General features: G+C 39.0%; 1 protein-coding gene across 7 annotated transcripts in view; it reads left to right on the forward strand.

Moving 5' to 3' along the window:
* Positions 1-6,244: 6,244 nt before the first annotated feature.
* Positions 6,245-15,845, forward strand: part of LOC131349266 (multiple PDZ domain protein) — a 38,331-nt gene continuing 28,730 nt past the window's right edge. For 4 of the 7 annotated variants that reach the window (XM_058384812.1, XM_058384814.1, XM_058384816.1 and 1 more), the window contains exons 1-6: positions 6,246-6,380; positions 8,897-8,949; positions 10,814-10,983; positions 14,106-14,213; positions 14,703-14,842; positions 15,463-15,676. In XM_058384812.1, the coding sequence (XP_058240795.1) occupies positions 8,934-8,949; positions 10,814-10,983; positions 14,106-14,213; positions 14,703-14,842; positions 15,463-15,676 (648 nt within the window). In that variant the 5' untranslated portion in view covers positions 6,246-6,380; positions 8,897-8,933. Of the gene's footprint in view, positions 6,381-8,896; positions 8,950-10,813; positions 10,984-14,105; positions 14,214-14,702; positions 14,843-15,462; positions 15,677-15,845 lie in introns of all 7 variants that reach the window. The other 3 variants (XM_058384809.1, XM_058384810.1, XM_058384811.1) reach the window with 1 other exon arrangement.

A 15,845-nucleotide genomic window follows, 5' to 3' on the forward strand; every position in this document is an offset into this window, starting at 1 on the left:
ATATTAAGTCTGCTATTGTTTCTTCAATAACAAAAAAAAGTATGTTGTACATAAGGCGTTCGAGAAAGATCAAGAGAAAAGTGTTTGCCTTAGTTCCAATAGATCAAAAGTTTGACCAAGAAAGTAAAAATTGGTCCTTTGGTAGGAGGGACTTATCATCTCCGGTCAATCACAGTGATGTCAGCCAATCACAGGCAACTGTGAGATCGAACCCGGATCACAGCAAATTAGACCCAGATGCAGGATCAGCAAAAACATGACTTTAGTAAGCATAAAAACCGCAAAAGGCTTCCACAAAACAGAAATACAGCATGAGAAACCAAACATAACTACAACATAACAATGACTGACTATGACTAATGCAACTGACTGGTGTATATACAATATATAGGGCAGAACATTCGATTCAATAATGAACAGGTGACATGGCGGGAAAACGGAACAATAGGAAAGGCGTGGCACGTGGAAATAAACAATACAGCAAACCATGATGAACTGCCGGTCAGCACCCTCTGATGGTCTGGCAGGGGACCTGTCCCAGTAGCTCCTGACAGAGTGGAAGAGGGTAGATTCTCCAAATGTGTTATGTTGCTGTAATGCAGCATGAGAAGCAGTCTATGAAGATGTAGGTATTTTTGGAAGGAGTCTCCAGTATCATGAAGCATGAAAGGCATGAGTGGAACAGCACAGTGGAAATCTTTTCTTCACATATCCCAGCTGAGGAAGTGCAGGGTATGATACAGTTATGATACAGCCCCCCTGGAGCAGAGAGAGTTAAGGGCCTTGCTCAATTGCCCAACAGTGGAGCTTGGTGGTGCAGGGGCTTGAACCCTGATCCTCTGATCAACAACCTTAACCACTTGAGCCACCACTGCCCCCAGCTGTAACTCAACATAGAATAAACACATCTGCAGTTTCTTCACTTTATTATTATTATTATTATTATTATTATTATTAACTTCAACAGAGAGAAAAGATGACAAACTCCTATAACGTAAGTGACTTTTTTTGGCTGTTTCATTACGTTAAATGTACCTATAACCTGATAAATAAAAAGCTACAGAAATTGCTGTGGTATAAGTGAAATAGAGCACTTATTGGAACATAATCTCCTTCAGGTAGCACTATCCTTTATTTCTTTCTTTCTTTCTTTTTTGGACTATTTTATTTTATTTTCGTCTTCAACTCTGTCAAGCAGACTTCTACTGAACCCCATATGAAGTGACCCACAGCTACTAAAAGTTTCAGACTCTTTCATCATTTCATGATTGCCGGAGGTGTTTAAAAAAAATATATATCTCAGGATGCATACACATAGACGGGAAGATGCGGCATGCGGTAAAGAAAAGCAACAGTAAAAAAAATAAATCAACCCAACCTGGAGTCTGTTGAGAAACAGTCAGTGTGTTTGGATTGGAATTTTTCCACAAGATTGGAAAAACAGAGATAAACATCGCCGAAGTAAAAACTAATCCACATAGGCTGCCCTCGAGTGCCACATCCCTGCAGAGATGTCTTTTTATTTCCTAAAACTCCAAATTCAGCTTGTGAAAGTGTCGGTAATGAGCCGTGTGTTAAATAAGGTACTCTTAAACACTGACATGCTGTGGCCCTTCAGGAATCAGGTCGATGCGTATTTTTTTATGATCGATGGTGGTGGTCTTGTGCTTGGTTGAACAAAAAATCCAGACCAATGATGGTTCATGTATAAGGGCAGGTTCGGTGCATGCAGTCACTACCCCATGCTTGGTGGAGAAGCAGCATACAGTACATAACCGTTAATGGGGCTGGCAAAGCTGGGCTAGTTTAAAAATGCCAAGAATTAGTTTTAGAGCAAATAATTGGAATCGAATCTAATAAAGTGCAGACAGTGTGTCTATGAAGTACATAGCCATTTTGCTTGTAAGTGGTAAAAGTGGATTATGGACTGAATAAATGTCCGTACATTAGAAATGTTGTTTCCTGTGGGGGAAAAAAAATGGAAAAAAGAAAAATGTGCCTTGCTTTTCCATTTTTTGGGGCTATTTTTTGGTGAAATTAAACACAGAACTCCAAATGTAGATCTGATTTTGATTCATTTATTAATTTCAACAGCCTATTATTCTACTTTGAGGCAAAGTCCATTGTTAAAAGCGCTGTACAAATAAATTGAATTATTATAGGGTTGCACTAGATAGTAAATTATAGCATAATTCAATTGTTTATATATATATATATATATATATATATATATATATATATATATATATATATATATATATATATGTATGTATATGGCTATGAGCTGCTGCTTGAGACATTTAAGAGGCTTTCACACTGGAAGTTTAGTCCAAAACGGAGCATGAAAAGGTGAAGGCTATCATGAAGACCAGGACGCATATGGTCACGAACACGAGACTTCCTGTAGGAGGTGGTGTGAGCTCGGTTCAGCTGGAACTGTGAACGTGACCTCAACTCATACTATGGTCTGCACTTGTTCAGTGTGGGTGTGTGTGTGTGTTGTACATGTAGCATAACTAGCAGAGGAACATTGTGGGACACAGAAGAGAGAGAAGTCAGATGTCTTACTGTGCATAATAACACCAAAATAATAAAGAAGCAATACGGAAGAAGTGAGTAGAAGAAAATGAGTCTGAAACCACACCAACGCCGCTTGGGGAACAATCACACTCGGATTGAAGACCACAGCAAACGTGCCCAGTGTGACAACCATCTAGAGCAAATGAACTGACGTGGATGGCAAAAAGAAAACTTTAGAGCGGTGTTCTTCGATCTTTGAAGGAAAGTAGTGGCTTTAATTTATACAAAAAATATCTCATCTAAAAGTTTAATGTTTTTAAACTGGGACTGAAATCCCCTTTTCACACACTATAATGATCGAGCCTTTGCGTCTTCATGACTCCTCCGATTTTACAGATGACTGTACAACGCTGGCAAATAACGCATCGATATTTTTCAAAGCCGGGCATGGGATGTCGATACAACTCACAGTGTAAATATTGATCATATAAACATCCAGACTACACACACAAACACAAACACACACGTGTGCACACACACAGCTATAATCCCAGGTGAAGCCTATAATATCCTTATTTTGTTCTGTGTTCAGAGGAACAGAAGAGACTAGCTTATCATTAGAGGCGGCTCGGGTGAGTCTTCTCTCTGTCACTCTCCCACTGGCAGCCTGACATGCAGCGGCGGCACCTGAGTGATCGTTCCCGCGGTGTGAAACAGTAATAACGGTTATTATGGCTCTAATACCGTCCGCTTTGTCTCACACGTTGCCGCTTTGACTTAATGCGGAAACAGAACACAGCAGGATGGAGTCAGAGAGTCAGGGTCTGTGAGACTCTTACAGCTTTTTCAATTCATTATACATTAAAAGAAAACTCTTTCACTTCTCCAAAACCATGGTATGGATTTAATCTATATATATATATATATATATATATATATATATATATATACTTTGAACATATTTCATAATTAGGTTTGTCTGTCTGTAACTCTATGCATTTTATTGGTAAATAAATACACCAATCAGCCAAAACATTATGAACACTGACAGGTGAATAACACTGATGATCTCCTCATCATGGCACCTGTTAGTGGGTGGAATATATTAGGCAGCAAGTGAACATTTTGTCCTCAAAGTTGATGTGTTAGAAGCAGGAAAAATGGACAAACGTAAGGATTTGAGCGAGTTTGACAAGGGCCAAATTGTGATGGCTAGACCACTGGATCAGAACATCTCCAAAACTGCAGCTCCCGGTCTGCAGTGGTCAGTATCTGTCAAAAGTGGTCCAAGGAAGGAACAGTGGTGATCCGGAGACAGGGTCACGGGTGGCCAAGGCTCACTGATGCACGTGGGGAGCGAAGGCTGGCCCGTGTGATCCGATCCAACAGACGAGCTACTGTTGCTCAATTTGCTGAAGAAGTTAATTCTGGTTCTGATAGAAAGGTGTCAGAATACACAGTGCATGACGGGTCAGCAAAAGGGGGACCAACACAATATTAGGCAGGTGGTCATAAGGTTATGCCTGATCAGTGTACAAGGGTATAATGAATATCGGCTTTGTGTCCATGGAGAGCATTTTCACCTCACAGCTCCAGGGTTCTTAGTTCAATCCTGATCTCCTGAGCTTTTCCCTGTTCTCCATATATATATATCCGTGTGGGCTTCCTCTGGGTTCCGTCCACCAATATGCCAGTGGTTGAATTGACTACTATAAGTGTGTGAAAGTGTGTATGCATGGCAACCTGCGATAGTCTGTGATATTCTCCCATCCAGAATATTTTCCCAAGCTAATGGCATGTGCTGCCAGGATAAGCTCTGGATATATACCTGTATCTTCACAAAATAAATGGGTGCATATAAAGTAATAGCTGCTCAGTAGTTTCTTAGTGGGATTTGGTCAGAATATCTACAACATTTGAAATCAGTATCAGCTAGCTATTTGCATAATAGTGACAGACATCTCAGAGATGTGATTTGAGGTCAAAATGACAGTTTTTTCAAGGCTGTGTGTATGTAGAGAGAGTGTGTGTGTGTGTGTGTGTGAAAGGGGGGTTGAAAGAGAAGGGTGTTCAGCTCCCCTGGCTCTGCTGTAAAGGCAGTTTTAAAAGGGGGGGGAAAAACCCTTAATAGGCATGCAAGGAGTGCACAGTCCCTGCTGGATCCTGATACGTTTAACTTTGAGCTTAACTTTGTCACAGGCGCTGACACTAAACCAGATTTGATCGGTAAGGCACATCTGGCTAGAGAAGAAGAGCTTCTAATCCTATAAAACTACATATCATTCTTCAACGCCCTTCTCAAGGTGCTGTGTGATGTAAGGGTGCTGAGGGTGCTGGAGCATCCCCTACACTCAGGACGGTGGAACTGCAGCTGGCAAATAGGCTAATAATAATTTGTGGTCATTTGAGCATGACAGATTCACAGATTGCAAGTTAATCTTAGCAGCTTTGACAGCCAGACCTTTAGTATTTTCACAGGAACCCTGTCACACCGAAATGACCATGTTAGAGCTAATGAATATTGGGTAAGATGATTTTCTTTTCGTTTTCATCTGCTAAATAAGAAGTTTTCAAAGTCTAGGGGCTTATAGTGGATAAGTATTCATCCCTTCACACAGACTGTGGGTGATTATAAACATAACCCTTACCCTAACCCACAGAGTGTGGTTGATTATTTTTGTTTAATATAGAATAAAATAAAATAAAATAAAATAAAATAAAATAAAATAAAATTAAATTAAATTAAATTAAATTAAATTAAATTAAATTAAATTAAATTAAATTAAATTAAATTAAATTAAAAAATAATAATAAAATAAAACACAACTAAACTAAACTAAACTAAATAAAATAAAATAATATTAAATTAAATTAAATTCAAAAATAATAAAATAAAACAAAACAAAACTAAACTAAATAAAATAAATCTACAGCATTTTTAATAAATACCAGCAAAATAGATTATTATAACAATAAAAAAAAAGAAATTAAAATAGAAATGTCTACCATATGTTTTTGTTATCACTGATCACTGACATTTCTTTCGACACAAAGTGATGAAATATGAGACTGAATTCTCATAAAAAAAATAATTAAAATGGAAAAACAAATAAAACAAACAAAAAAACAATATATTTATTTGCATTAGGATATAGTGGGATAACTGAACATTTTAAAACATATATTTTTTTAAATCAAAGAAACAGACTAAATAGACTAAATGTTTATGAATTTATATTTATTTATTTATATAAAAAATGCAATAATAATGCAAATGAAACAATATATATATATATATATGTATATGTATATATATATATATATATATATATATATATATATATATATATTATAAATAAAAATATAAAATATATAAGTATATAATCATTATATAGTATATCAGTATATAATGTATAATCAGTATATAATGATTATATATATAAAGTATATAATCATTACGTTATATATATTTGAAACAAAAAAATAAAAAAAAATTATATGTATATATATATATATATCATTTTTTTAATTTTTTTGTTTCAAATATATATAAAGTAATGATTATATACTTAAAAATATCGAATTGTACTTATCATTAATAGTTTAACTGTGGGTTAAAGGGTCTTTTTAAGTTATTGTTATTGTCCATTTCTAGGAGTTTTTTCTGGTGGGCACGCGGGCCTGTTGCTATGGCAGCCAGCGCGCGGGGCTTCAGCGTGAAATGGGGCGGCGCTGTCTGAGCTCGCGCTGTTACTGACCATCTCACATCGCCCATCTTTAAAACGGTCCCGTTAACCGTAAGAGCCGCGTCCCCGACCGTCCCGTACTGATGTAACGCGTTATAACGGCTTAACTCTCGGGTAAGTGCTTTTGCGTTGTCGCTTCTGGCGTCAACTTACTTCGAGAGCTGTTTTCCGGCGGCCATGAGTGAGTTTGTTTGGTCACTTTTGCTACAAAGCCCCGGTTTTTGGTGTGTGTTACAATGTCGCGAGATATGGATAGCCGCGGCTAACGCTAACTCTCTAACGGAACATATCGGATTAGATAAGAAAAAAACAAGCGTCTTTTCCATTTCTCCATCCCATTACTCGGGGTTTGAACGTGTTTCCCTAACTTCGTATGCTCGAGTGTTTCTACACACATTTGTTTTTGTTGTTAAATGTCACTTTAAAAGCCCATGACCTGTTGCTTCATCGGTCCGAACAGCTGAAAAGCGGATTGCGCTGCCTCTCAATGGCCTTTAAAGCCGATAGCTTTATTAAGCTGACCAGAGGAGATACTGGTCATGCTGATGTTTGATTATTGTTTACATCGAAAAAACGTAATTAACATGGAAACAATAAACCAGTCTAATACAAGCTTTCGTTTTCAGGTCACTAGCAGTGCACTACTATATAACTCACTTATAGAAATCATAATAATAATAATAATAATAATACTATACAGCACTACATTAGTAATATAGTATACTTAATGCTTAATAAATCTAATTCAGAGTAACCAAACAATCCACTGTAAATCTGATCACTATAAGTAGTGTGTTTTAGTAGTAATGGCAGCATACCATGTAACTTACTATAGTATAATATTATAATGCTACACAGGCTAGTGTACCAAAAGTTTTTGGACACCCCTCCAGATCAGGGGTTGGACTCGGCCCCTTAGTTCTAATGAAAGGAACTCTTAATGCTTCAGCTTCATACCAAGACAATTTCATGCTCCCAAACTTTGTGGGAACAGTTTGGGGATGACCCCCTTCCTGTTCCAACATGACTGTACACCAGTGCACAAAGCAAGGTCCATAAAGACATGGATGAGTGAGTCTGGTGTGGAGGAACTTAGAGCAGAGACTGTGAGCCAGGCCAAAACTGTGATGTCTGCCTTTTCAAAGTTGGGAGCATGAAATTGTCCAAAATGTCTTGGTATGCTGAAGCATTAAAAGACCCTGTCACTGGAACTAAGGGGCAGTCTGATGCACTGCAGGTTTAGATAGCATGCATAGTGTAACTATACCTATATACATATAGCAATATTACCATGCTAGTAAAATGCTATATCTGGTTGCGATAGGTTAGTTATATAGTATAGAATATTAGTATAATGAGTACATATAGTACAGTATAGAGTTCCATAGCAATATATATATATATAGTAAGTTTCTGCACTACATTATGTATGTTATATAACTAGCAATGGTAGTTTATAGTATAAGAGTAGTACTATAGCCTAATTTACATCATCCCCTACAATTTACTTATATATATAGTTTCTACTATGCTGTTCTATATCTACTAAATGGACTGAATATACTTTTCAGTAATATCATGGCTGTGAAAATACAGATAACACGTTTGTTTTACTGTGTGACATGAAGCTATTTTATTTCATTGCTAATTGCACTTCTGACACCAACAATCTGCTTCTGATTATTCCAGTTTATTTGTCACCGTTTCAAAACGCTACAGCCCACCAGATACATCTAAGAAGTATTGCAAAGATGTTGAAAGTGTGGAATGCATAAGCTGTTAAAAGATATTTTTTTTTTTTTGGCCAGATTGTGTACTACCTGGGGAAAGTTACACATATTTCTTAATAATTGCCCATCTTGCAATAGAGTAATATCTGTTTCTTGTCCGAATGTTGCTAGAGCTGCAATGAAATAGAAATAGTATTTAAAGCCGGTCACCACCGATTATCTGGTTTGGGGTCAATAAATATGAAGAGCACGAAGCTGAGTGGTTCATATTTAAGAAGCGAACTGCAGTTGAATGTGGAAATTTGGATGTTGACACATGCTCTCGGAAAAAAAAACCCTAGACTGAAATTCATGCCTTATGTGGCAAATTTAGTCATTGCAGGTTCCAGCTGGCCAGAGGAAGATGATAGTACATAAATACCAGCTTTAGTCCAACACAAAGGCATCTACCCTACAATAAAAGGCTCCTTAGGAGAGTGTGGATTATCAGCTCTGACTCCTCCAGCCCTGGCGCTTCTCCTAGGAGCTGATATGATAACAGACATTATCAGGCCCCAGGATAAGTGAGATTCCTCAATAGGGGTGTAAAACCGCACATTCAGAGGGCAGCAGCAGTTCCCTGCATGGCTTAGTATTATGGTTTGCTTTTATGCCATCAAATGTCAACCTCCCCCTGGAAAAATAGAGCTGTGAGCAGGAGGGGGGGTGTATTTATTTCTGTTATATATATATATATAATGTCTGTATTACTTTTAAATAGCAGTCTTTGTAAAAGTCACGTAACCACTAACGTTGCAGACATTCACGGATATTGTGGAACCACTATAAAATACTAGGATGCTAAAAGAAAATATTCTTACATAGTAAGGTTTTATTAAAAGGACTGTTTTGTTTTTTCAGGTGAGAAAATCAACAGAGTGAAGACTGAAAAGAAAAGATGATTGAAACAATTGGTACGTATTGGTATTGCGTTTACAGTACACACGCCAATCTGGTGAGAAATCCATGTTTAATAATTATACAGAGAAATGGGTCATATTTATATAGTGATCTCTGTCATTTGAGAATAAGGACACCTTCACTAGCGGGTTCCATCGTTGCTTCCAGGTTAACAAGCAGGAATGACGTCAATTCAGCCAGGTGTGATGATTAACTTACTCTGACTGCTTCTCAAGGAACAGAATGTTGATGAGGGTTTATAAGTTACATTATAGCACAGATTTCCTTACTTGACACTACATCCTTTGATGGCGCAAAGAAAACCTAGTTAGGGTTTTTGGTGGATCCATCATCACAGTGCGTCATGCACACGCACCCTGCCTTTGATACACATCTGTAGCCATGCCATCTACCAGCATGCTAGATACATGACAGTGACCAGAGCTCATTATCGAACCACTGTATAATCATGCTGTTTAACTGATGTAAATGAACTACTGTGGTATTAGAACGACTTTGAAATTGATTGTCTATCGATGTTACGCTGATGCACCGAGCTTCGTTAATGCCAGTGCCACTAAAATATGATTGTTCACCATCAGCTAATTCATTTCGCCTCTTATACCTTTGTAGAAATCGAACCAAAAACACATCACCAGACCGTTTCGATTTTTCGTCCATCAAGTCCACGTGAAATGTGTTAGCATACAGACGAAACATAACACGGTAAAATAATCCATCAACACAGAAATCCAAGATAAAAATCAGTCAGCTTTCTTATAGCAGATTTGCCCTGTATCTCTAAACAAACGTAAACAGAAAAGCAGCACACAGGAGGATTTCAGTGTTCTTCTAAGCCTTCTCATGTTTACCGCGGCTGTAGCAAGAGTCGTGAGTTGCTGTTGGATTTCCTGTCAGTGCTTTGTGAAGAGGCATTGAGAGTGCTGTTAAACAGCTGTGATGATCCGACACACACACACACACACACACAGATATACAAGTGCACTGTTTGGGTTTAGTCACGCTCTATGAGCTCAAAAATGGCCTCCACTGATCCAAAGTCTCATGTACACCTGGATATTAAAGTCAAGATTCAGGGGCCTAACTGTGGCTTGGCAGGCAAACACACACACACACACACACACACACACACTCAACTCTCTAATCTTTTGTTTTTCATTTTCCTGTCTCAAGCTTAGAGACCTGTCTGTGTGTGTGTGTGTGTGTGTGTGTGTGTGTGTGTGTGTGTGTGTGGTAAGCTGAGTCATATTTTACAGTGGTAAGGCTAAGCTATGCCAACTGTATCAATGGCCATGCTCTCTCTCTCTCTCTCTCTCTCTCTCTCTCAATCATTCACTTCATTTTCAGCTCACCTGGCAGGATCTATTGGGGATAGGTAGTGTTACCCAGGAGGCATCCTGCGCTCAGATTCTATTACTCAGTCCCGGCACGAAGCCTCCTGCAGCTACAGAACGTGACACACACATACACACACCCACGCACACGCACACCCACACACACACACAAACCTGCAGTGTGAAAGCTTTGCAAAACCAAATGTTTGAGCAAACTCTAGTATCAGGAGGCTTCAAATATTTGTCACATTCAATCAGTCAGTGCAAATAAAGACAAAACTCAGTGCAATTCATTTATTTTTTTTCTACAGTTGTTTCTGGCAGCCGAATTCCGTCTTAAAATAGTCTGAGAACTCATTAAAAAAGCCCTTAAGAATCTGAATATATTTCTGTAGCTCACCTCTGTGATTTTGGGTTTTTTTCAATTAGGAGATTTAGCAGTTTTGAGTGATATAATGAATACCGTGTTTGTTTCATGGGAACCCAAAATGTTACTGACATTTTTATGTGTGATGCATCCCAGACACACAGCGCTGTCTGCAGGCAGTGGAACGACTACAGGCTCGTCTGAAGGAGAGAGGAGGCGACGTGCCCTCTGAGGAGAAACTGAACCTGCTCAAATCCGTCCTGCAAAGCCCTCTGTTCCACCAGATCCTCGCTCTCCAGAAATCCGGACAGCATCTAAAGGAACAGGTACTCACGTTACATTGCCCTCAATCCTGTTCAGCTTATACCACATGTAGTGTTAGTACAAAACATTATACATTATCATTACTCCTGACGACGGTGAAAATTCTCACCAGAAACAAAATATGCTTCAAATTTCTAGATTGATCTGGTTAGGAAATTGAATCATTTATCCACAGATCCAGGAATGTTTTGCTGAGCCTCAGTGCTAGTTTTAATAGAACTATCATGAGAGCCATATTTTATGTGTCTACCGGGGTCAGATGGAGGGTATTTCTATACTTAATTCCCTCTTTTATACAACAGTTGACCACACAGCTGCAGTTATTTGTGAAAGGCTGTGTTATATCCATATCACATAATGGGGCGGTGGTAGCTCAAGTAGTTAAGGCTCTGGGTTATTGATCGGAAGGGCCGTTGGGCCCTTGAGCAAGGCCCCCAACTTCTCCAGGGGTGCTGCATCATGGCTGACCCTGCGCTCTGACCCCAACCCCCAAGGATGGGATATGCAAAGAAAGAATTTCACTGTGCAGTAATGTATATGTGACAAATAAAGGCTTTCGTTTTGATGTTACAATTGCACTGCATTATTTTGAATGGCAATTTTTGCGCTTTGCTTCTTGTCTAATATCTAATATATAGGAGGTGGACAAGCCAGTAACCAAACATATTTTTGTTCACACTCATCAGCCTCTAAACCTGCTCATATATTCAATAATGTATCCAAGCAGGAGTTTTCAGCACAATGCATAAAATCAAGCAAGAGCTTCAGAAAAACTAAAATCAGGGAAAATGTGATCTCATTGTGGCATGGTTGTTGGTGCCAGGTGGGTTGGTTTAAATATCTGGTGATCTCCTATTGTATGAAGGACTTTCATGGACAGCAATCTCTTTAGGTTTAGACAGAAGGGTGCAATAAACTACATTTTATCCAGGCTCACCAGTCTTTACAACTAAGCAGAAAAGCATCTCAGCACACAAAAGAGGCAGATGGACAATAGCACATTATTGTTCCTATCCACCATGAAACTGGAATCTGAGGCTATATACATACTTTTTTCTACTTTGGATATGTCCTGGCCTTTTACCGACCTTCAGTTAAGACTCATGACAAAATATTCCAAAGGAAATCACCGATTTGTATCAAACAATTCCAGTACAGCTGCCATCGTCAGCATACTTTATCACGAGTCGTAAATTACACTTATCGTTCTGCCGAGTTTGGGGTAAGGCGCATGCTTTGCTCTACAGTGTCATGTGTTCACGGGGTACTTCTTCACTACAATAATAAGCAAACTACATCATGACTCACAGTCCCGACTTTTGTAAAACCTCAGATCGCTCAATCATTCAGGAATGCGAACATTTCAAATTGCACAGCTAGAATAAACTCCAGACTTTTTTTCCTCGGCTCTGTCAGGAAAGTCACATTCACACACAAGTGGCCAAGAAACAATTTTTCAATTCCTTTATATCACACTTTCACAAAAAAAAAAAAAATTCTTGTCACCTTGTTGCATCACAGATAAGAAAGTGCGATAAGAAAAGGTCCGTAAGAACATCTCGAGAGACTTGAAAAGGAAAGCTATCATCATCTGGATGACATGATTTACTGCGAGTAAAGAGTGCATGAGAGATTACACCAGTGAAATATCTGATCCGAAATCACCGAGTAGACGTGTAATTATAGTCAATCCCTTCTGTGCCCAAGAAAGGACGGTAACACCAAGACACCGTATAATACCGTCATTATTATAGCTGTAATAATAAAAACTCTGAACCGTCGAGAACCTCGTGCATTGTGTATAACACATGTCTTCAGAAGTTTTCTGTGCCGTCTTGAAGGTCTGAGTTCAACCTGTAAGTGAAACTATGTTAGGTATGTTGGGGGAGGCTTGCATTGCAGCAGATTAGAGATTATCGACTCACTGTGTTCTCGTCCTCTCTCTCTCTCTCTCTCTCTCTCTCTCTCTCTCTTACTCCTTTTTTTTTTCCCTCCTCTCATTTTCTACTTTTATGAGTTGTCATCTATAATTTTAGCACTGAGGTCAGAACGAAGCACAAAAGCAGCGTTATTCAACCATGATTCAGCCATCACTTTAATAAATGTTAAATGGAGCCTTGAACATCGAACAACGTGAACACTATTCCAAATCATCTTTAAGATTTTAAGACGGTTTCGAGGGCCTCATCATCAGAGTCATCTTAAAGCATTTCGGCAGCAGAGCAACAAAAAATAAATAAAACTTAATCAGGATCTTTTTTTGTCTCAAGGTTTACTGTATAATAACCACACTGTCCTGGCTTCTGGCTTTGTAACCCATGGTGACCAGAGCACTGAGAGGTCAGGAAGGAGGACGATGGCGGCTGAAACAATTTGTGAAAACTCCTCTCAGCAAAACTGAATAATGAACACACTTGATGCTAATGTGCATCGTGGAGTGTACTTGATCAGGATTTTTAATGCGACGTCACAAAGTGTGACACCGCAGTGCATTTAACATACATGAACAATAAACGTGGAAATGATTTAGGCCAAAAGGGAGATGTTCAGTGATACTGTAATAGGAACGTAGGCAAACAATTCCGCCTTGTTCAAGCTCTACATTTTATCGAGTAACACATCATTATATCTGATTTCCAATATGCATGTCTGCCAGTTGATTGCCTGTCTTGTAGATCTATAGCACACAGAACAATGTACAGTATTAAAAAATGGTTATCCAGAAACATCCACAGCAGGCCACGATTACACGATTTGACAAAGTTACTTACGAGTTATGCACAGATGTTCTCCGAAAACATATTCCGTCTTGATAATGGATGCAAAATATTTTGTGCTCTGTCAAGACCTGGGCAAGCTGGTAGATATGGAAGTTAATTATGCAGTCCTAATGTTTAATGACGAGCATGTGTGGCCATATGGAGGAATGATCCTGTAATGATAAAAAACAAATGGGCTTTTTCTCATAACAGCATGACTATTTATATTCCTGGACAATGAATAAATAAAAAGGCAATTAAACCCTCTCTTAGAGCAGGAGAATATTTCATTTTAACCAAGCATCTCCCCACCGTTTTTTTTTTCTCTCTGTTTCTCTCTCTCTCTCTCTCTCTCTCTCTCTCAGCCTTTGTGTGTAAACTCAGATCATAATGGAGGATATGTTGACTCAGCTCAGATTAATGGACAAACCTCATCAGAGGAGCACGAGCTCATCATTCGCACCATGGCTCAGGTAAAACACACACACACACGTTGAATAAATGATCATTTACAGGTATTTGCAATGTACCTTTTCCCTAATTTTTAAAGTGACAAACAGCTTCAGTCGTTAAAGGATAAGAACTGATGTGATAAATTCACGAGGAGGGACATTCTGACAATTTCAATTTCGCTATTGCGTGACAGCAAATAACATTTAGTCAGCATGGTTTTAAAGATCATTAGGCAGACCGACTAATTCTTTAAAAAAGACTTTGACCAAATCAGTTTTTGGGTTGTTTTAAATGGACTGCCAGACATTTGTATTTATCCGACTTACAATTGGAATACATTACAGTCATGCGGTTAAGGGTTAAGGACCTCTTTCAAGGGCCCAAGTGTGGCAGCTTAGTGGTGTTTGAAATTCCAATCAGAAGCACAGTCTTAACCACCTCTTATGGTTTTTTGATTATTTAAGCATGTATTTGTACGTGTGTGTGTATGTGTGTGTTTTTCTAAACAGGGTCGTTACGTAACTCATGTTGACTTGGTGAAGCCGGTATCAGGAGGCCTGGGCTTTAGCGTGGTAGGACTGCGAAATGAGAACCAAGGAGAACTTGGCATTTTCGTACAGGAAATCCAGACGGGGAGCGTTGCATACTGGTAATGGCTGTCTCACACACAAATAAGGCCATATATTACCTGCATGTCGTAACAGAACACTTTTATATTAGCCTGCCACTCTGAGATGAGAGCTTTAAATTGCTGCACCCGGAACTGCTGACTTCTGAAATTTTTCCCTCAATATTCCCTTTTCTTGTGAAAAGACATTACGAGAGCCAGCCTCTCGCAGCTTTCAGTGCAGAGAGCAGCTTTGTTCCTTAATATCTCACTCCTTTGTGTAGCGGTGACGGCAGGCTAAATGGTCATGAAAATAAATTATTGCAGTGTATCTAGCTTGGGACATGCATGTTTTTCTGCCCCTTCTTTCTGGCCACAGTGTTGGTGAACAGAAGGGGGTCAGCGATAAATTACTGCTCTGTAGAACCTGAGCAATAAATCGCTGGAATAAAATCCAGCAATAAATTGCTTGACTGTTCCGAGTTCAGTTTTATCCAAGCTTATTTCTCTCGCTTGCACCAAAAAAAAAAGTGATGACCTGCCGAAAGAGCAAGCTCGGGTCTTGGCAATAAGATTAGGTCTTCTAAAGCATTTGTGTCTGGACCAGGATAACTGACCATATACTTTTATGCTGCATATTATTTGTGTGCATTGTTTATCAGTGATGGGAAGCTAAAGGAAGGAGATCAGATCCTGGCGATAAATGGACAGCCACTGGACCAGAACATCAGCCATCAGCAGGCAATTGCGCTGCTGCAAAGCGCATCTGAGCATGTACAGATTACGGTTGCCAGAGGGGCAATACCTCAGCTTTCCAGCCCAGTGGTGTCCAGAACACCCAGTGCTGCTAGTACACTGTCTGCACATTCAAGTGGGGTGAGAAAGCATGCACACACACACACACACACATATATGTAGAAGCATGCATAATCAGACAGATTTCATGCAATTCTACATGGTTGCACAATCATCTACCCTATCAAATTTATGCAGGTAATTAATTTCATCAACCATCCATCCATTCATCCACCTATCTATCCAACCA

This window comes from Hemibagrus wyckioides, linkage group LG29, assembly GCF_019097595.1.
Source record: "Hemibagrus wyckioides isolate EC202008001 linkage group LG29, SWU_Hwy_1.0, whole genome shotgun sequence".
Classification (NCBI taxonomy): domain Eukaryota; kingdom Metazoa; phylum Chordata; class Actinopteri; order Siluriformes; family Bagridae; genus Hemibagrus; species Hemibagrus wyckioides.